The 20,557-nt window shown below is 49.7% G+C and overlaps 1 protein-coding gene across 2 annotated transcripts in view; it reads right to left on the reverse strand.

The window, feature by feature from the left end:
* Positions 1–8,660: 8,660 nt before the first annotated feature.
* COL5A1 (collagen type V alpha 1 chain) overlaps positions 8,661–20,557 on the reverse strand; it is a 174,428-nt gene continuing 162,531 nt past the window's right edge. For both annotated transcript variants that reach the window (XM_067309219.1, XM_067309218.1), the window contains 3 exons: positions 19,013–19,081; positions 14,793–15,026; positions 8,661–11,551 (listed from right to left, as the gene is read on the reverse strand). In XM_067309219.1, the coding sequence (XP_067165320.1) occupies positions 11,405–11,551; positions 14,793–15,026; positions 19,013–19,081 (450 nt within the window). In that variant the 3' untranslated portion in view covers positions 8,661–11,404. The remainder of the gene's footprint in view (positions 11,552–14,792; positions 15,027–19,012; positions 19,082–20,557) is intronic.

A 20,557-nucleotide genomic window follows, 5' to 3' on the forward strand; every position in this document is an offset into this window, starting at 1 on the left:
AGGGCAGTTATAGGGAGCATCCGCAGGAGCATCTCCTGGCTGATACGAGGCCCCCACCGTTACGATGGGCTTCCTGGTGCAATACGGAGATGAACGGGCCCTGCTGCATGAAATGAATGTAACAGCAGAAATACTGATAGGAAACCGATTAACTTGGAGTATAAAACCCATAAGGACCAGAGATGAGAGTGGCCATTTGGTACTGAGCTGCTTTTCCAAAGGCATATCTCAGCACCCATCCTTTTTTCCAGAGGGTGCTGAGGCTACAGGCTAAGTTGTGTGTTTTCATCCCCCTTGGACCCTAGGGAAGACGGTACTGCAAGGCTCCCGGGAGGTTCAAGGCACAGTCCTGAGGGAGAAAACCCTACAGCAGCACCAGAGCACACAGGCTGGAAGAGGCTATGGATTTTGCTCCCATCCACATTAAAACCACGTTTCTCCTGGCGTCTGGGCCACCTGGCCTTGGCCACCAGTACTCGGACACCGCCAGGGGACCACTGCATCAGATCATGCTCAAAAAAAGCAGGTCCTACACAAAATAACATTCATATTCTCCGGTGATGATGGACTGATTAGCAGCTGCCTTGTGCAGCAAAGGCACTTTCTGGGCTACGTCATGAGCCAGCCGTTCTGCTTCACTGGGCAGATAGGCCTTTGCAGGAGAAGCAACTGAAATGCAGACCAGAAAATGGCAGAAAAAGAAAAATATTTATATACAATAAATATTTAAGACTCCTCCTGAAGAAACTTATAGCAGGGATTAATTTTACACATTTTGCCTGCTCAGCTAATGCCCTTCAGCAAGGTTAATCTTTGCCCGGTGCAAGTTTGAAAATTAAATCCACAGTGGTGTATAAACTTCCTGTGTAGTTTGATTTAATTTCTTTCATTCGCCACCAAAATGATACATGCACTTTGAATTCACAAACACTTCCTCTCAGAGCAGATAATTCATGAATAGGCGCTCCCCTCCTTCCTTCTCCCCGTTGTGTATCTTAATTAATGCTTCAAGTTTGGCAGCTTTTTGATTTCTGTTTCAACAGGGTCTCTGATCAGTCTGCGTGAAAGGAAAATCTCAAAAAGGCAGATTTTTTTCTGGTTGCTGCCCCTGTTTTCTCCTGAAATCCAGGCACGGCCTGAATTTCTTGTTGCATCTTGGCCAGGGTGCTCCTTGGCTCAGCTGGGCTCCATGGGACCGAGCGTGGGACCTGCAGCAGAGCTGGCCAGAAGCAGCTTAGACATTCACAGCCCCCAGGGGTAAGGGGAAGGGAACTTGGCCTCAAAAAGCCCAGGTGTCCCTCCTCAGTGATAAAACACTGGGACGCACAGCTGAAAAGTCTCAGCTCCACCTCGAAGGCATCTGCAGTGACCATGTGCACCTCATAAGTATTAATAGTTTTGCTATCCTGTGGCCTCTCCAAGGAAGAACAGCCCTTCCATTCTCCTTTTGCAGGGCTGGGAGAGGCTAAAGGACATGCCCAAGGTCACACTGGCAGTCAGTGCCTGCATCAGAGGGCTCTGGGAAAGGTCCCCCAGGGATGCAACCCATCTACTACCTCTACCCCTCCCTGCACTGGAGAAACAGAGAGGAATGGGAAATTTGCAGAGCTACAGAGCGGCTGAAAAAAGCCAAGCGTGGTGCGGAAAATTTCTGCAATGAGGAACATCTCATTGTCAAATTAACATATTAATAATTAGGCAGAATGAGAACGTTAAGTCCCAACACAGGGCGCGACGACGGCACATTTGCTCTCTGCATTCAGCTGTGTCGAGCAGCGATGCCAGGGGCGCCTCTGAGCGTGACAGCCGGCGTTCTACAAGATGTAATTTTAGCGCTTCAGAGCTCTCTTAGTTATGCATCTCTTAAAAAACAAGCATGATGGCTTCTCTCTGAATAAGAAAAGCTGCTTCTTCTTTAGAGTTTTCACGTTTTTGATTTCTTTGGGGTGTTTATTTTTGCTCTGGGCTATTTGAGAAAACCCATTAGAAACAAGCATGAATTGCTAAGTTTCCTTTGCCGTGAAGGTAGAAACACACGGGGCCTGTTTGAACTATTGAGCTGGTACCTCTGGAGAAAACCATTTTGCTGCCGTGATGCCTGAGGATGGTAAAATCCGCAGCCAGAAGTTGCAAGGAATAAATGAAATGGCTATGGGTACCATAAATAAAATTACAGCAAATTAACATTTCCCCCCTCCTGCTTTGCAGATCACAAGCAAAATTGGTTTTCAATGTTGTAACTTGGGAAAAAACAAGCGAGAGCCCAGAATCCAGCAGGTCGATCACACACCCTAAGAAGTTGCTGCTGCCGAAGGTCTCCTTGATGGCCGAGGCATCTTGGGGCAGCCCTCCTGCAGGGGCACCAGGATCCCCTCAGCTGGAAGCCCTGAGTGAGGCAGGGATGGGTAGAGGATAAATTACTCCCAAGGCTTTAATGATCCAAAGGATCGCTCCATGGTGACTTTGTAGGACAACCTTGTTGGACTGGGGCTAAGTGCCGGTGACCTTGCAGCAGCAACACCAGTTAGCTGCTAACTGCGGCGTAACGTCCTGCTGCTCGGAAAAGCGCGATGGAAATCAGCCCAGATGGAAGCAGCACAGCTCCAGTTCATGTCCTGATACCTGGCGCTAAGCAGTGAATTCCAGGCAGTTATTCAAGCTTTTTTTCTGCCGCTGCTCAAGTAATGAAGCTGCACTTGTAGACTGTAATGTCAACGGTGCCTCCTGGTTGAACTAAGACCTTGGATTAAATCAGGTGCCTTGGAAAGCTCTAAGGTGCTGCGATTTCACGTGCCATTGCATAATGCAAGGAAAGCAGCACTAGTTAAACAGCTATGGGCAGATGTGGAGACCATCAGCCCCGGCTGGTTTTGAAAGTGATTTTGCCAAGCCAAGTAGGCAATTCACTCTCACCTGAAGGAAAGACAAAAAGAAAATGTAAAGAAAAAAGAAAGGAAGGAAAAAAAGGTCTCCTTGCGGAGACACAATGATTTATGGGTAACTATATGATAATATATTGCTTCCCACCTGCTGCTTTTGAGCTAGGCAGCATGGCAGAGCAGAGGAAAAAAAGCAGCAAAACGGGATAGCGGAGCAGGAGACGGCAGCAGGTGGTGGGTGGGTCGGTGTCAGCTCTGTCTTACCCTGCTCCCAAAGCACCCAAACGCAGCCCGGGGCCACAGGAGATGGGTGACGATGGCTGTGCAAAACACAGCTTTTCTCCGGAAAGCCCAGCCCTGGCGAGAGCCGGGGGTGGCGAGGGGTGGTGACCTGGCGAAGCTGGTGGCCAGGGTGCCAGTAACTCCTGTTGCTGCCCAAGCTACAAAGGTGCTGAGTGTTCCCATCAAAGCTGCAGATGAAGGTCAAGGGTATCATCATCACTGCTGCAGGTTGTGTGCTTGCTTTTCCCATGTAACGACTGTGGCCTTCAACCGCTCTGAGATGGAGAACGTGACATGCTGCCCAGGGCAAAGCAAAAGGGGGACAAGAATCAACCTGACGTGACTCGTGGCTGCAACACACTGTATTTCAGCAGAGGCTTTCTGTGCTTGCACATGCGTCGTCTCCCTCGTCCCTGCAGCACCCATGAAAGCAGGTGCTGTGCCTGGACAGCAGACTGCTCTGTCCATCTCTGGTCTAATGGATATGTTCTCCAAAGCAGGTTCCTCCTGGACTTTCTGAGCAAGAAGAGTGTCTCTTCAACAGGTTGCAAGAACGTTTGACTTAGCTTCATATGAGCCTTGTAGTCCATATTCTCAAGCACTGGTGTGGAAAACCTCTCTGTGTACATGCAAGTATCTGCAGTCCTGTACCACATACCTTTTGGCACCTTGCAGAAAAAGGACGTGGTACTGCAAACACAGAGCAGTACTCTAAGGGTGATCAATACCTATTTGCTTATTCCAAGAGGGAATAACTATTTGCTTATTCCAATGGTTGCAAAAAAACAGTCTGAAGGACTTTCGAGGCATCCCAAACCTCTGAGCAAGTCTGTTCTACTCAGATCAGCCATGCTAAAAAATAGTCTGGACATTGCATGTCTGGTGGAGTTGCTTGCTGGCAGGAAGAGCAGAGCAGTGAATTGCAGTGGCTTGGTTCTTGCGTGAGGTGTTAGAAGAGAAAGGTGAAGTTGTCTTGCACTGTATTATTTTTTGCTAGAGACTCTGCAGCTTAATTTACAGGTGGCGGTGAACTGCCAGGAGGCATCTCTGGCTCACTTGCTCTTTCTCATGGCAAGTCATGGAGGTTTCTTTTCCCCAGGGACTCTGGGTCATATAATTTCAATTAATTTGACTGAGACATTAATAAAAAACAAAAAAACCAAAAAAAAAACAGAAAAACAACCCCCCCCAGGATCAAACTAGCCCTAGTTAACGAGAAAGCAGCTGAATATTGAAAATAACTCTCTCCTGCCTTTTACGCGTGAAAACCACACGCTACCCAATGCTTTACATATTCTCTTCACGCTAAAACACACTCCTCTCCCCTTCCAGTTATAGCCTCCCACTTCGCCTTGCTGTTTTTCTCTTTCTAGCAGAGCTTTAGCAGCACTAAGGAAGCCCAAGGCTTAGGATAAAAAAACCCATTCACGGTTTTTCCTTCTGGGTTTTTTGCCCAAACTCACCTAGACCATTGGGAATAAACCCCCAAGATCCGGACTCTAAATTTAATCGCAGGGAACACTTCTTTTTTAGCCGCTTTTATTTTTGCCCAGCGTGCCAGTCTCATGTAAACACAGCACGTAAGGCGCTCGGGAGGCGCTTCGGCTGCGGGGATAATAATAGAGCGCGGCGCGTTTCAGCCAAAGCTGTCTCGTCTTGCAACGAGCAAGCGGCGCGCGCCCGCCGCGTCCCCCGCGCGCGGCACAGATTGCGCTGTCAGCGGGACGTGCCGGAGCTGCGGCTCTTTCTCCTCCCTGCCCCGTTGCACCATATGGCCCCGTGGCAGCAGCCGCCGCCGTCCCCGCTTCCTAGCTGGCTCCCGGCAGGCGCCGGGGATGGCAGGCGAGCGGGCAGCGCGCGCGCACGAGAGCGGAGCGCGTCGCCCCTCGAGGCGGGCATGGCGCGAGGGCAAACGCCGCGGGCTCTTTTCTCTGCCTGCCACCTGCTCGTACGAGCCGTGCGGGAACGGGTTATTTCAGCGGCTGCTCCCGCTCGGCTCGCTGACGCCAGCCAGGAGGCTCCGTGGTGTCCGACGGGGCAGGGAGCCGACACACCAGCACGTAGCGCGAGCACCGGGGAAACAGGCCTAAAAATAACCCGCCAAAGAAGGGATAATTCCCGTTTTACCGGCAGCAAGCAGGTCACAGAGCAAACTAACGTTTTACCCCGGAAAGCAGCCTGGAAGCAAACCTGCGCGTCCTCAGCCCGGCCGCAGCCTCCTCGCAGCTGTCGCCCACGGGTCGGCTGTGAAACCAGGCACCCCGGCGCTGCCCCCGTCCCGCGCGCCGCCTTGCTCCTGCCCCGCCGGCAAAAGACTTTCCCTCTCCTTCCTGGTCTCGTTCCCAGCGGTTCCCCCTAATAAGAGCTTTGCCCTGCTCAGGCAGCCAGCAGAGCCGCAACAAGCTCAACCACCCCAACTAGGGGTATGCTGCCAGCCCTACCCAACACGTGGGGCACGAAGGGCCACGCTCGAACCCCGGCTACGCCTGCGTTTAAACCCCCTGCCCACGGCAGAAAGCGGCCGCGAGCTGACTGCCGCATCCATGCGGGTGAGGAACAGCAGCAAGAGGAGCTCCCACCAACGCAGCCGGCTGAAAAAGGGCCACGGGGTCTCCGGCAACTTCTACTGCAATTTTAAGGATTTTGCGGCAAGATAATCCCCACCCTCTTCCCAAGGATGAAAAAGAAAGCGAGAAGATGAAGTCAATGACATGCATAATAAGGGAGGAGTGGATTTTTTAAAGGTCTCCAAGAAACACAAGTTTTACTTTCCTCTCAAACAAATTACCCTACAAATCTAGCTGCACAGGGACCAGCCTGGCTCAGTCTGATCCAAAAGCGCATTTCTTGTCCCCAGTACCTTGTACGTAGCTGGTACGCCAGGGCCACAGCTCTGGGGGGTGATGGTTGGTGATGGTCTTGCAGGTTCAGGCTGGAAACCTCCACAGGTGATTCCCATGTCTGTCCCAGCTTGGCTCTGCTCCGGCCCCCTCGTTACTCCCTTCAGCTGCGCAGGGCTTGCATTTTGTTGGATCTGGCCCATCTTTCCCCCCACCAGTTTCTATCCTTGGCCCATGCATCACCTTTATTTATCTGAGTGCGTTTCTGCCTCCCTGCTCTGGGACACGTTTGGATTATGTAGATGCTGGCCCTGCAGCAGCAGCTGGGGGCATCGTGACCCCCAGCAGCAGGGGATGCCGCCTCTGCCCACGCGCAGCTCAGCTGCCAGCCGGCGTCTTGGGAGCAGACAGAGGAGCAACTCAGGGAAAGCTCAGGCAAAGAAGAAAGGTGAAGCAGGATCTCAAAGCTGTTAATAGGGTTTTTTGTTTTTTTTAAGCCACAGGACTTGAAGTCGGGCATTTAGGAGCAGCAGTGCAGCCACCCTCCTTTCTGTTTGACTTGGAAGCTTTTTAGTCTTTGCTATGAGCCTCAAGCCCCTCCTAGGATCTCAGAAGGCAAATGCAGCAAACTCAGAGGGCTTCTCAAGACTATTCTTCATCCAACATCCAGAGAGGCTGCGGGAGCTTCATCCCTGGGGAAACCCGAAGCTGCTCCAGGTTGATCTTCACCTCAAGCTCTGCTCTGGGCTGGCCAGGGCCGGGCGTCCGGCGCAGCGCCCCGTCGAAGTGGCTGCCCTCTCCCACTGTCCTGTAGCAGCACTGACGCTGATGAAAGGGAGGGGGGCAAGGAAAACCTCGGACTGTGGCACAAATCTGAGATGTCTGGGGTGCTCACACTGGGTTTTGATGATCTGTTTTCTGTTGTGGATCTTCCGGTAACAATCCTCCGTATTTCCCTTGGCAGACAAAATCACTACATTGTCATTCCAGCACTAAACCACGGACTGTTTTTTTATATGAAGAGGTGAAAAATACGCCATGCCTTCCATGTTCAGCAGCTCCAGGTACGTTCAAAACCTCACGCAGATCTCAGCTAGCAGAACCTGAAGAACTTTTTCCTAATGGCATCGAAGCCCCTTTCTGCTCATCTCGGTGGTGAGACCCTGAGGCATTTGTGAGAAGCATTTGCTGCAAATGGCAATGCTCTACTGCAAATCACAACGGACAAGTGAGCATGGAAGAGGTGAGCCTCGCCTCGAAGCATCTTCAGGATCGACAGTAAATCTTTTTGCCCAGGTCTAAATAATTCAATCTGTTCCCCTTCCCCCCCCCCCCAATTTCTTCCCCTAACTGTGGTACCTCTGCATTTCTGTGGTCCATCTGGAGGAAGCTTTGGCCATAATACCCCAAGATTTCCAAAACTACTCCCATAAGCTAATTGTATACATTGAATAAAGGACTTTGGCTACTTACCTGAAGATCTCCCTTAGTCTGAGCTCTGCCACCGCTGGCGGTCAAGAAGGAAAAGCGGTGGCTGATGAGAAGCCAGCGTGCCTTGGTGGCTGCAAAGCTGGCCAGTAGCCGTGTGTGCTAAGATGGTGTGTGAGCACACACGTGCGAGGTGATAGCGTATGTACCTGCTGCCTTGCAAACAAGGACACAGTTTTAACGGGCAGGCATCTTTCTTTTTTGAACCTGCAAACCAACAGCACCGACCAAATGACCTTTTTAAGAAGCCCGCGAGATCCATAGCGATGCAATCGCAGCAGCTGGTGTTTGGCACACAGAGGCGCGTCGTTTGTTACAGCAGTTTCCAGAGGAGCCGTCACCTTCTCCCGCAGCCCGGGAGCGAAACACGACGGGGTCGGGAGGAGAGGGCAGGCAAGGCACCAGCCGCTTCGCTCCCCCAGGCACAGCAGCGTCCAGGGGCCGAGACCTGAACCTGGGGGGTGAGGAGCTCCCCAAGAAGCAGAAGAAACTGTTTTGCTCCTTTTCCCGAATCCGCAGCCGGGCGAGGACGTCAGCTCGGGCAGCGGCTGCGGCGGCAGGCAAACGCTCCTGGGCGCTGCGACGGACGAGGACGGAGAGCTGGCGGCCGCCCCATCTCCTCGTCTACATCCTGGCGACGGCGACACCCATCTCCCGTTTCCGTGCCGTTGAGTTGATCCGCGTTCCTCATGGAGGAAGCAACATCCCAGGCCCGGAACATGGAGTTCTCCCTCCGATGGGTTTGTCCTACTATTTTTCTGTACGTATTACCTTTGAGTGCTTTCGCCACTCCTGATGAACTCTTCGTGCTCCGCTGAGCAGAGGGGTCGTGGGGAAATCACGCTGCAATCAACTTCAAGAAGACATTCACATCATGTTGGTTTAGGTGGAAACAGTAAACTTGATTTATTGAAAAAAAATCTATTACATTTATTCCTTTATTACACAGGTTTAAAATATTTAAAAATAGCTCTTATGGGCATTACACTTAAATTTTATGACATGTTTATTGGACTTTGAAGAAATGTACAATATGTCATTTGACAGTATATTTTAAAAAGGGCCTTAATGTACTAAAATTTTTTTCCATAGGTTTATTTTTCTTATCAACATTTGTTCAAGTCATATATATTAAGGGAGGAGGGAAATAAAATTACACAAAAAGAATGTCTGCAAATACAAGTAGTAATTTTATTGCAATATACCGCAGCTAAGTGGTCTGGGGAAATTGGAACAGTTTTGAACTTCAGTACAATTACAACACTGTGGAAGTCAACAGAGGATTTTTTTTTTTCTTAAAGCAAAGAAATAAAAGGAGGAAAAAAAAAAAAGAAAAAAGCTCCCTTGATGAAAATTCACGGTAACAGAATCACATGACCTAGACGGACTCGCACGTGTGTACAGACATGGAGATATGGCTTTTCCGGGGCAGAGAGGAATGTGCAACCTTTTCCGCCCTTCCCACTGTTCCTGTATGAGGCTCTTGCCAAGGTGAACCAGAAGCTGAATCCTGATATATATTATACACTCGTTTTCACTGCTTTGCTGCTGGAGTCTGCAGTTTTTAGGGTAGCACCTTTTTTTCCCCCCCCTCAGCAGGGGGAAAAAAAAAAAAACAACAAAAAAGCCCCAGAACACGACACGAGGGAGACAGATGCACCTGGCTCTCAAGGAGGCGAAAGCACCGCGCGGCCTCGCAGCTTCTGCCGCGTTCCTCGAGCGCGCCTGGCCGAGGGCCCGGAGCGGCGGCGCCTCCCTGCCGCTCCCTGCTTGGGAAGGAGCGGGGGAAAAGACATCATATATAGGCTTTTATTCACAGTAAATGTGATGTCGTTTCCATTACGGTGACAGACCACCCTCCCCGGGCTCAAGCGCCCTCTAATACTCCAGGCCGAATAAAAACCCTGCAATATCTTATTTTCCAGCCGAGAGATCTAAACAAAGAAATGGCCGGGGGGAGGATGGGGGGGGGGGGAAGGGAAGCTGGTGTCAGCAGGCTGCAATCCAAAAATGCCGTGTGAAAAAAAGCTGTCCTGGCAGCCGTTGTGGGAAGACAAGGAAAATTGCATGCTCCGGGCAGTCGGACTGCGGGAGCTGCTCCGGAGGCGCGCAAGCGAGCCGCGCAACCGGGCAGGTTCATCCTCACGTCAGTACACGGAACAAATACATAAATTAGCACCACAAACATTCAGCGACTGAGTACAATCTGGTATGGTTACCACCGTATAAAATGCATGAATATTCTTTCCAAAAAAAAAAAAAAGGAAAAAAAAAAAAACCAAGCAGCACATTTAATACTTCCTACACGGGCTGTATAAGCTACCATAATACAATCAAGAAAAGCAGGTCTTCTACATAACAAATATGAAGGTGGCATGCATTTATAATCAAAGGCTGGAGCGGAGGCATGCAGGCTGCATGGAAAGCGGCTAACGCGAAGGATGCTGGGAGACTGGTCAATGGCAGGGTATCACCAGTGTTGTATTAAAGGTATTCAAATAGATAGCACCACAAAGAGAAATGTAAAAACAAAGAGCACCTTTTTTTTTTTCTTTTTTACTCTTTATATAAAGAGAGGACAAATGGATTTCCCCCTGCCAGTCCAATCTGCCACCGGGAATGCATTTGTTTTTTTTATTTTAGAAGAACATTTGAGGAAAAAAAAAACAGGCAGGAAAAATTAATTTAAACCACGTATGTTAAAAGGCAAGCAAGTGCGTAAAAAGGCAGAGACTCAAACTAGATCCTGTTTTTGAATCTGGGTTTGGTAGAAATCTTGTTTAAAAAGTGGCTTTACTATTATTGCTTTGGAGCGAATCATTCCAAGAGACACCCGTGGCTCTGGCGTGGGCTTGCCAGTCCTCTGGCCCTCGTCCCGCAGAGGCTCGTGCCTCGGCTTAGCTCTAAGCGCGGCACACGAGCAGCCCCTTGCGCTGCAGGCGGTGGGTTACGAAGGGGCAAGCGGCGGCCGGAGCTGGGGCCGGGCCCAAAGCGGCGCGGCGGCGGCGAGCGCAACGGTCTGCATTTCTAGGCGGACGCGTGGCTGGGATGCGAGCAGGAGTCGTCGTTTTAACACAGACGGGGTCACATGCATGTTTTGAAGCCAGAAACATTTAAACATTTAAAATAATATACAATACAAATATTTACTTACAAACATACAAAAATATAAGCACCTTTAATACACGGGAAGGAGATGCCCAGAGTGACTTTTTGCTACCAAATTAATCAGGTTAATTTTTGGAAAAAATACCATTAGGCAATTAAATGGAGGCATTGAAAACTCTGGAAATGGCCATTACTTCTTCTTGCTAGACCCGATCCAAATCTCATGGAAGTCAACAAAATGACTCTGATGAACTTCAGCAGGGTTTGGATTAGAGCCCGGGCTGTCGTGATTTCAACGTCAAGTTGAACGCAGGAGTTTCAAGTTTTTCCGTTTTCCTTAGAAACGAATGAACAAAAAAAATAACCTATAAACAAGCGCTTGGTGCCATTTCACGGCAAGAAAAAGTCTTTGCTCTGTTTCCGTTTCCAGATACCCAAGTGGAGGCGGTGGAGTCCGTTCGGCGGCTGCGAGCGGGAAGCCGCGGGAGGCAGGGGGCCGGGGGCGCCCGGGAGCGGGGCACGGGGCCGGGCCGCTCTGCCACGCGTGCGGCGCTCAGGTCATGCGATTCTGCGTCCGTCGCGGGAACGCTTCTCTCGGTCGGCGATTCGGTACACGTGGGTGCAGTGGCGCAGGAGAACTCGGGCAAAACGAGGAACAAAACGAAACAAAAAAAAATAACCCATCACTGTCCAGTTTCAGAACGTGCATGTGACAAGGATTTTCTTTCTTTCTTTTTTTTTTAATTCATTAAATGGCGCAATGAGGTTACGAGGTTGCTCATTTGGAGACTAGTTTTCAGGTGGCTCTTAGCCCAAGAAGCAAGCTGGTCCCACCTCGAATCCAAATTTCTGTGACGCTTCTCCGAAGTCATTGAACATGATGTCAACTATAGGTACTTGCTCTACTTTGGGCGTGTTGATTTCCAGGATAGTCTTCTGATAGCCTTTCCTTGCCTGATGGGGAGAAGAGGGAGAAAGAGGATCTCTGATGATGCCTTTGACACAGAGACAGCAATTACCGCTAATGAGCATCTGCTGGTCAACTGGGAATATAGAGGTGATCTCGCCTAGGCACCTTCTGAGCTGATCCACAGGGACCCAGCACCCAAAGACAATATATTCGCCCTGCAGATTTGCTCTCAAGGGTGCACCATATGGCTGCACCACACCTATGAAACAAAGGCAAGGGGGCTGGCTGGATTATTTGGGTTTTACGTGCCCCACAGACACACGCGGCAAGGTTGGAGTCCCTGCACTCTCACACCAGTCATAGCTATGAAAAACTGAGGACAGTGTAAAGACGGGCAGGCTCAGCTGGGTTGGCAGCACTCTGTGGGTGAACTTACATTGAGGGAACACGTAAAATAAGGAACCTGATTTGGAGAAACAAGGACAAGTCAAATAAAACGCGGTCCAGAAGGACAAAGCGTCAAGCGATTCATCGGCAACTACAGTCACAACTAATGACCTCTGTGGAGTATGGCCGGTCCCCAGCACCCACAACTGCGGAGGGACAGCTTGTGACCCCTGAGCAAAACCGGAGAGAGATTATGGCCTCAGCACGGGCTTCGGAGCAGAAAAAGCTGTTGCCATACAGATCTAAAGACACTAAGCGTCTTTTCAGCACATCTCAGAGCTGGAACAGGAGACCGGTAAAATTGTGGCTGTGGTATAGTTGTTTTGCCTCCCCGAGGACACGCATGGGTTGTTGAGCAAATGTGAGCGATTTAATTTGAATATATTAGTTTGACTATTATCCGAACGCTACTGAAAAAGACAACATTTAAAGTTTGATGGAATTCACAAGGTGATGGTGTCTTTTTATCATGCCTGGTAGCCATACAGTTACTCCCAAAATATAAATAATTATTAGAGGAGCAGAAGTGCACCCAAGGGCATACAAAACTGCACAAACAAGTGAATTTATGGAGCAGCTTTTGGCTCTACCTTACTCTGATTTGTGCGTCTCAGAAGAATAGGCTATATCACAGCTACAGAGAAAGGGCTGTAAGATCAGGAAAAACACATCCAAATAATGGCCCCAACATTAGTCCTGAAATTCCTCCGGCGATCGCTGCGACAGCCTCAATTACGGCAGGAGCGCGGGTCAGACCAGGACCTCTGCAGCACCGCCGTGTCGCTCAGCCGGGCTCAATTTATCAAATGGTAAGGCCCAATCTTAAATATCCTGCGGTTCAGGAAGGAGGACCTGCCGAAGGAGCAGGAGCACTGCCTCCGCTTTCTACGGGCGCCGGGCTCGCGGGGACGGGGCGGCAGGCGGAGGGGCCGGGTCCATCCCCAAAGGACCAGGGCTCCCAGCCCCTTCACCCCCTGCAATATTTTGCCTCCTTTTTGCAGCCTGCCCAGATACCTCTTGCACTTCCCCAGGGGAAAAGGACGGAGGCATGCCTGGTTTGGAAACGATGCTGAGCGCTCCTAGCCGGGAGCACCAGCCTGGCACCGAAGCAGCACACCGGGGCCCCGAGCTCGTTCAGGCTCCTCCAGCGCTCCCACACCACCGGCAGTTTCCACCACAGTCCCCTGCTGCTTATCTTCTTGCTATCTTTTATTTGTGACATTGAGACTGGTTAACAACAGGCTCCGTTATGGCTTCACGTAAGAAGCAACCGCGGCAGATAAACCCAACGGAGCTGCAGTCCTGTTTCCATGCAAATATCCCTCATTAGAGGGAACGAGGGAAGAGCAATGTAGGGCACCTGAGCAGAATCACTTAAACTGAAAGTGTTTTCATCAGACACCTCAGCCTTAAAGTTTGTGACGTGTGATCTTGCAGCATCCCGGAGACTTAACAAGGAAAAGGGAGGGGAAGGCTTTTTTTCTTTTTTTGTTGTGAGGACACATTGCATTATCAGGAGATATGAAGTACTCGAGGATAAACTTCCCCATGGGGTTTCTGAGTGGCTGCAGTAGAGAAATGAATGCCCTTTCCCTCTCTGCAATACCATTAAAAGAATAAGTGATTCTAATTTGATTTTCCTCATTGCTCCCACAGTAAAAACGTGCGTCTGCCAGAAGAGAATCACTTTAATTTCGGATTATGTGGAGTATTTTTTTTCCTGTCAAACATCTCTCTTTTTCAGTCCCGTGGGCTTCAGTCACTGCAGTTGCAGAGGGTGAGAATTATGCATGTTTTGTAGCACCAGCAAACTGGGTCTCAAAATAAATGCTGCCGGCACTTCCCTTGCCAAACGTTCAGCTCCTGAGGGCAGATTTTTTTCAGAGCTCAGTCCCAATTCAGGTGCCCGACAGAAGGAAGCGGAAGCCGAGGCTGGACATTGAAAGCTCTGGCCACCATTTAGGGGCCAAAGCGAAAGCAAGCAGCAGCCTGGCCTACATGTGCATGGGGAGACATGGGCTGCAGCTTAAAATCTGGTTCTGAACCCAGGGAAAAAAAGTAACGGGGAACAGAGGTATAGAGAAACACGCTAAAAGTCGCATGTGAACGCCGAAGCAGGGCAGGCCACGGCTGCAGCTGCTCATCTGTTCACAGAGTTCGGCCCCGCTTTGGTTTGCCTTTCACCGAGGGGAGCGGCGGAGACCGCGCGGAGCCTGCGCTCGCAAGCTCAGAGCAGCCCGGAGCGTCGCGTGCCGGCTCCTTCGCCGATTTTGAGAGCGAAGCCGCGCAGGGCTGCGCGCTGTGACCCGGCAAAGCCAGCACAGTCCCAGCAGGTGCCCTCCTGGGGGCTGGCGCAGCAGCACGCCGCGGAAGATAATAACCAGCCAAATGCCCAACCCTTAACGCTTTGCCTCCGGCATTTCCTGAGAGCGCTTACAAAATCATGGTCAAAGCCTGCAAACCTCCCATAAGGCTGGGAGTCACTGCTCACCTCTTCCCGCGTGAGTGAACGGAGTAAGAGAAAGGATAAGGTGGAACAATCAAAAGCAGCCACTGATTTTAGGCAGGGTCCCTTCCTTCACGCAGAGCCAGCAAAAACCCAAGCGAAGTCGTATATCCCCAGCACAGTATAAAGCCAGCTCTAAAGCTCTCCTGGTGGGGGCAATCCTCAAGGCCACCAAAATCGGCGGGTGCAGAAATTTTGGCAGCGGGGTGCTCGCGGAGGCTCCCGGCGCCGTGCGGCCAGGGCAGGGCGCCGGACCCCTCCGGCTTGGCCCCTCTGGCCATGCCTGGCCCAGGACAACTCCCCCGGTGGCCCTTGGCTCCGGGGACACTCACCGCGCAGCCGTCGACGGCGGCTCGGATGTAGGGGTTGTTGTCGTAGGACATCTCCTCGTCGTTGGAGCCCAGGAAGCGGATGGCCTTGTCGTAGTTGTCGGTGGTGGCGTCGTGCCAGGCTACAGACTGGTAGCAGTTGTAGGTGATGTTCTGGTGGGCCGACGCGCTCAGGAGCCTCAGGAAAGTCATCTGCACTACGCCGATGGGGTTCCCGTCCGAGTCCACGTAGGAGAGCTACAGAAAGGGGAAACGCTAGGCAGTGAGGGGAGACGCAGCACGTTTGGGGAGCTCAAGGGCCCGCAGCAGCTCACCCATCTTCATCGCCCCGGGCAGGTGCTCCCACCGTACCACATTGCACAAGGCTGTTTCAACCGTTGTGCTGCCAGAGCATGGCTATGGAGGGGCACTTTCCTTCCTCTGCTGGTCGTAGTCTGTCTGTGAGTTAAAAAACAAGGCTAAAACAGGGCAGGCAGGCAAAGGAGGGGGGATTTCAATCCTGGTGAAACAGGGGGGGGTTGCAAAAGGGTGCAGTGCTGAGCTGGGGATGTATGTCTTGACTTTACTAAAGCAGATACTGAGCATACTTCTCCAGCTTCTGAACAGAGGAGAAGGCAGATTCATGTAACAGTTGAGCTTTGTTCCTCTGCCTTGTTTGACATGACTGTCTGAGCTCTGTGGGTATCTTGTTCTGCACACGCTGGGGTATTTTCCCATTCATCTCTCCTGGGCGCCAAGGCACTGTCTTTTAAGCAAACCTTGCACCTAATCTGCAGAAATCCTGTTCCTGCTGATAAGGACTCTGCGCTGCTGCAGCTGGGAAAGGCTGCGCACAGCAAAAGGGAAGGGATGTTTGCTATCCTCGGAGCACGTCAAGAAACATCCAGCCACACAGCCACCCTCACGCAGGGATTTGCGCTGTTCTGCACACCAGACTCCCTCCTCCCCCTTGGAGGAGAGTGGTTTCTAGAAATACATTTCTGCAAAACACAATTTATTGAAATCCCCTGCAGCACCTTAGGATTCAGGCCTCGTGATAAGGCTGAGGAAGATGGGACTTTATCTTGTACACCACCAAGGAAGCAAATGCGCAACGGGCCAGCTAGATTGCATGTGTAAACTAATTGTACATGAGGTGGCATCTCCAGCCATGGCCAAGCTACAAGAGCTGCTGTTCACAACTGTGATCTCTAGACAGTCGATTTCTTTTGAAATGACCAGGAGAAAAATTCAGGCACGCAAACAGTGTAGTGTTCTTCGAGGTACCATAAAAACATCAAGTTGTGGCGCGAGCTGCAAACAGTAGAAGAGATTCATAACCAGATGATACAATCATGAGTAAAAAAGGTAGTAGAAATAAATATACCAACCGGTTGTCAGGATACCGTTGCAATGTCCTCCTGAGAGCTAAATGTGACTGACCATAAGAAAGCCATACATGCCAGACGTAGAGAGATACCAGAGAACCACCAGGACGTAGAAGAAGGGGAACACGAAATGCTGACTACTTAGCACACGCTCAGTGACACATGGCCCTGCTGGTCAGCAGGACCCAATTCTCCAGGTATCATTTCAAATCAGCGTTTGGTTTGGGAGGCTGACTGCTTTTTAAGGGCAGTTGTGGCTCTTTCTTCCACAGATTGCATGAGGTCCTTTCCCTTTGAAACTCCAGCCACTGGGAACCAGTCATGTGCACAAGGCATGCTCACGGGAACATGGTTTTGCAAAAATCAATCTTTTCTTTTTTTCCTGTGTGATAGTATTTGCATTTGACAGATGCCATACAGCAATAAATGATATTAGGGTTGGATAGCTGGAAGACCTTGTTAGGGCTAATGGGAGTTATGTGTGCACACGTGTAACACACGGGAAGAAAGCAGAGTCCTCAAGAAAGCATCTGTAACCCTTTTATCCCTCTAAATGCAGTTTGGCTGCATCATGACAAATAGTAGGAAATTAACTGCGAGTACTCTGTATTCCTCAGATATTGATCAACAATAATGCGAAACATCAAAACAGGATGGTTTCTCTGTATTTCAAATTTACTATGTCCTTTCTGCTTTAGATGACCCTAGAAGAAAGGCAAGCATCGCCTGCACAGCACACCTTGTGTTAAGCACTGAGATTCATGTACAGCCACCTACAAACGCAGCCTGCGTCCTCGGCAGTGCTGAGCACTGGCTGCTCCCACCCACACACAGCCCCACGGAAATCTCCCCATCAACTTGAGACAGCCTTCGCATCAGCACCCCAAAGAGAACCGGGCCTGGGCTGCGGGGAAAGGCATCAGGGACCTTCCCCATGGAACAAGAGCAGCAAGACTGGACCCAACAGAAAACTCAACAAACTCGCTTATCCAGGCACATTTCTCTCCAATTTACCAATCCTGTAACTCCAAACCACTGACTGGAGCAAAATGAGAGGCACTTTTACAAACCAAGCTTTGTTTTTATGGCTCGTGTGTTTAACAATATTGTGTTTTACTTAAAAAGGTCTTCTATGTGCTGGTGGCTTTTTTCTTTTTCAAACAGTAAATGCAGGACAGGTAAAAAGCAAGAAAATGGCAACACAGAAAGATGGAAAAAAGGGCTCCAAGTAGCACTGAAATTCCTGTTTAAAAAACAGACCTAAAATCTAGGTTGGCAATTCAGCCTCTAAAGTAGCTGACAAACAGACTGAAAAAAGCAGAGAAGATGGAGAAGAGGAGGTACTCATAATATTAATTGATGAAGTGCTCCATAATTAAGCTATGAGCAATTGCCCTCCAAGTTGCTAAGAGGCTGAAGCCTTGGCTTTATGGCCTTGTTCAACAATGCAGAAACAGCTACAGAAGCCATTGCCTTCTTGTGGGCAGAATCAGAGCATGTGTGTTTAGCGGCAAAGAAACACGGCTTAGAAAAACAACAAGCTGTACTTCCTTATTATTTGCCTTTTAAGGTGGAAGTTTCTGTGCACGGCAAGAAACCTCTGTGCTGGTGGTGGGATAAAGGATCACCACCTGGGCCAGCTTTCAGCGGGGATACGTCAGAGCATCTCCAATGTCTTTCATGGAACTGTTGGTTTTGCCCTCTGCATATTCCCTTCTTCTAAATCCTCCTGATTTGACTGAGCTCATTAGCTGCATCCCACTAATCCTACAGGAACTGATATACAAGCAGGACATTTTTGTTGCTTAAGGAGACTCAACTCACGTTAGTCATTAGCTACTCTGAGATTCCTGACCAAAGCTTGGCCTCTGTGGGACAGCAATCTATCCACAGCATGACCATCCTGTTATAGGACCAAATACTAGAGATTTCTTTCTTTTTTAAGTGTCTGAATGTCTTGCTGATATCATGTCTTGTTTGACCCCAAGACAGGCTTTCTCCCTTCAAAAATCCAAAATTGTGACTAAGTCAAGTTCAAGGCCGCCAGGTATGGAAAACGTGCCTGGTTTGAAATCTTCCTTTAAATCAGTGACTTCACCTCTCCCAAGCTAAGGGGGTGGCAGGGGGTATGCGGTTCTGCCGCTAGGACAACCTAACCCATACTGGAGAGGGAAAGATTGACAAACTCAGCGGTGACTCCGGGATGTGCTGACCAAGGCAAATAATGAATATGGGCTGTGACTCCGCAGCATCCCATTCCAGCCGGAAGCGTCACGCAAGAATTCTCCTGGCTCCCCTCTGGATAAGGCTACGCTGCTTGGGGGGCAGCAGCATGGAGACACCCTGTATGCCCTTGCAGTACCTGGACCTGCTTGGGAAGCATCAACAGCCCTATTGCAGGAGCACAGGGCTGCACCTGGCCCGGTTTGCCCCACTGCAAGAGCCCTGCTGGGGCATATCTGCAAAGGCTCCAGATCTGCAATGCACATGAGCATGTGTCAGGCCTTAAATGCAGGGGAAGGCTCATCTGCTGCTCCTTTAAGTCAGGTAGAGTGCTGGGCTAAGAAAGTGTCTGCATTGGTTTTTGTTTTGTTTTCAGTGTTCCACCTTAAATGTTTTAACTGCGTCTTGTGATGGTTATTAGTCCAGCATGCAGAGTGCGACAGGTCTGGCCATACCAAAGCAGGTGACGTGCTCTGATTCAGACTAGAGGGCCAAGGTTAGCCACTTACCAAAGACCCCCGCTTGTATTGACTATACCATGTGGAAGGCTGTTCTTTGGGCCAACGAGCCATTTTACTCTGTAAAATATGACATGGGTTAAAGAAAAACAGAAAGCAGCGAGATGCATCTTACCAGTTTACCGCGCTTGAATTCACTGAACCAGGAGCCTGGGTTTTCCTTTGGCCAAGAAGTAATTCTAGCCTAGTTTGTGGACGGCAAGTTGGGAAGGAAAGAGAGAAAAAGAAAGAAAAAAAAAAGAATTAAAAAAAGTTACATTCAGTTCTGCAAGCAGAGTCTGCACGTCTTATTGAAATTTGTCCAACTTTCTAAAGAAACATGTTTTCTTAGCCTTTATAACACCAGTAATAAAACCAGTCTGCTGAGCCCTAAGGTCCCGGCAGCATCTAAATGAGAACACGAATGGTGTGGCACTGCATCGGGGTGTTCCACTGCTGCACAGCAACGTGGACGGCTTTGACACCACCCTCCTTTGCTAAGGGCTAATGATCTGTAACCCTAGATACTTCGGATGTAAAACTGTCAGCGTAGTCTCTTGGCAGGAAAGAAGGAAAGAAAGAAGAAAAAAGAAGATATTAATAGTAAATGATCCATGATCTTCTTGGGAGGGCTGGGTTGGAAAAGCAATGCTGATAACAGAGAAGGCTGCTGTCACTAAGTCAAATCCAGATGTTGTGGGCCTGGGAAAGGTGAAGAGATTGGGATTAAGAGAAAGCCTCTATCTGCCTTCTGCATTTGCGCAGTAGTAAGGTGCAGCCCAGGGAGCACAGCCTCCTCCGCAGGCGATGAACCACCGTACGTGCTGGAGCTCCAGCTACCTGGAGCAACTCTGGGGGTGACCTTGACAAGAAACAAGCTGTCAGAGCATCCTTTTTGGCAGACCCATCTAAGCAGCTGAATCATTTTTTTTCCAGTCAAAACACAAGGAAGGAGTGTGTTTACAGTCCGCTCCTTTGCTCTTCCACAAGATCCCTCACTTCTGTTGTAAATCTCTCCAAAAACAACGGCCGAATATAATATAGGTGTCTGGGGACTGTCCTTTCCTTTCCATGATGTGAACCATAAAGTGAGTCAGTGTGTTTCTGCAGTGCTAAGGATGGGCTAAAATGGGATATGTCTTAAACTCTACTGTGGCTTATAATAAAACCACTCAGCCAACACTTAATGCTAGCGTGGTAGCTGTTCTCATTCCTCTATGTGGAAAAATAGTGGGCTGAACCTTTTTCTCATTTATGACAGCATTGCAAAAGTGCAACACCATTTGCATTTGAGGAGCATCACAGCCTGCGGCCAGAGGACTGACTCCACAGTAGACAGGACAGGGCTAAACAGCCTCTTACAGAGTCAGTGTGACAGGAATTTGAGCAACTGTAAATTTATAGGCAGATTTTGCTTTCTTAGTAGTCAACGTTTTGAGGAGAACGATGGCAATTAAATGCAAAGGAGAAGAAATCTGTCTCCTATTTAAACAGCCCTAACAAAAACTCAAGGAAGATTTATGTTGCATGTTATTTGTCCTGTGTTGGCACATATTTCTGGTGAATGAAATTCTCTCAGCAGCCAAATGTCTTCTACTGGAGTGAACAACTTTGTTTGCACCTTAACCCAGCTGCAGCACAACTATGAAACCAAGACAGCTCCAAAAGGCCCCTTTGTAAG

Source organism: Apteryx mantelli, chromosome 21, assembly GCF_036417845.1.
Source record: "Apteryx mantelli isolate bAptMan1 chromosome 21, bAptMan1.hap1, whole genome shotgun sequence".
Taxonomy (NCBI): domain Eukaryota; kingdom Metazoa; phylum Chordata; class Aves; order Apterygiformes; family Apterygidae; genus Apteryx; species Apteryx mantelli.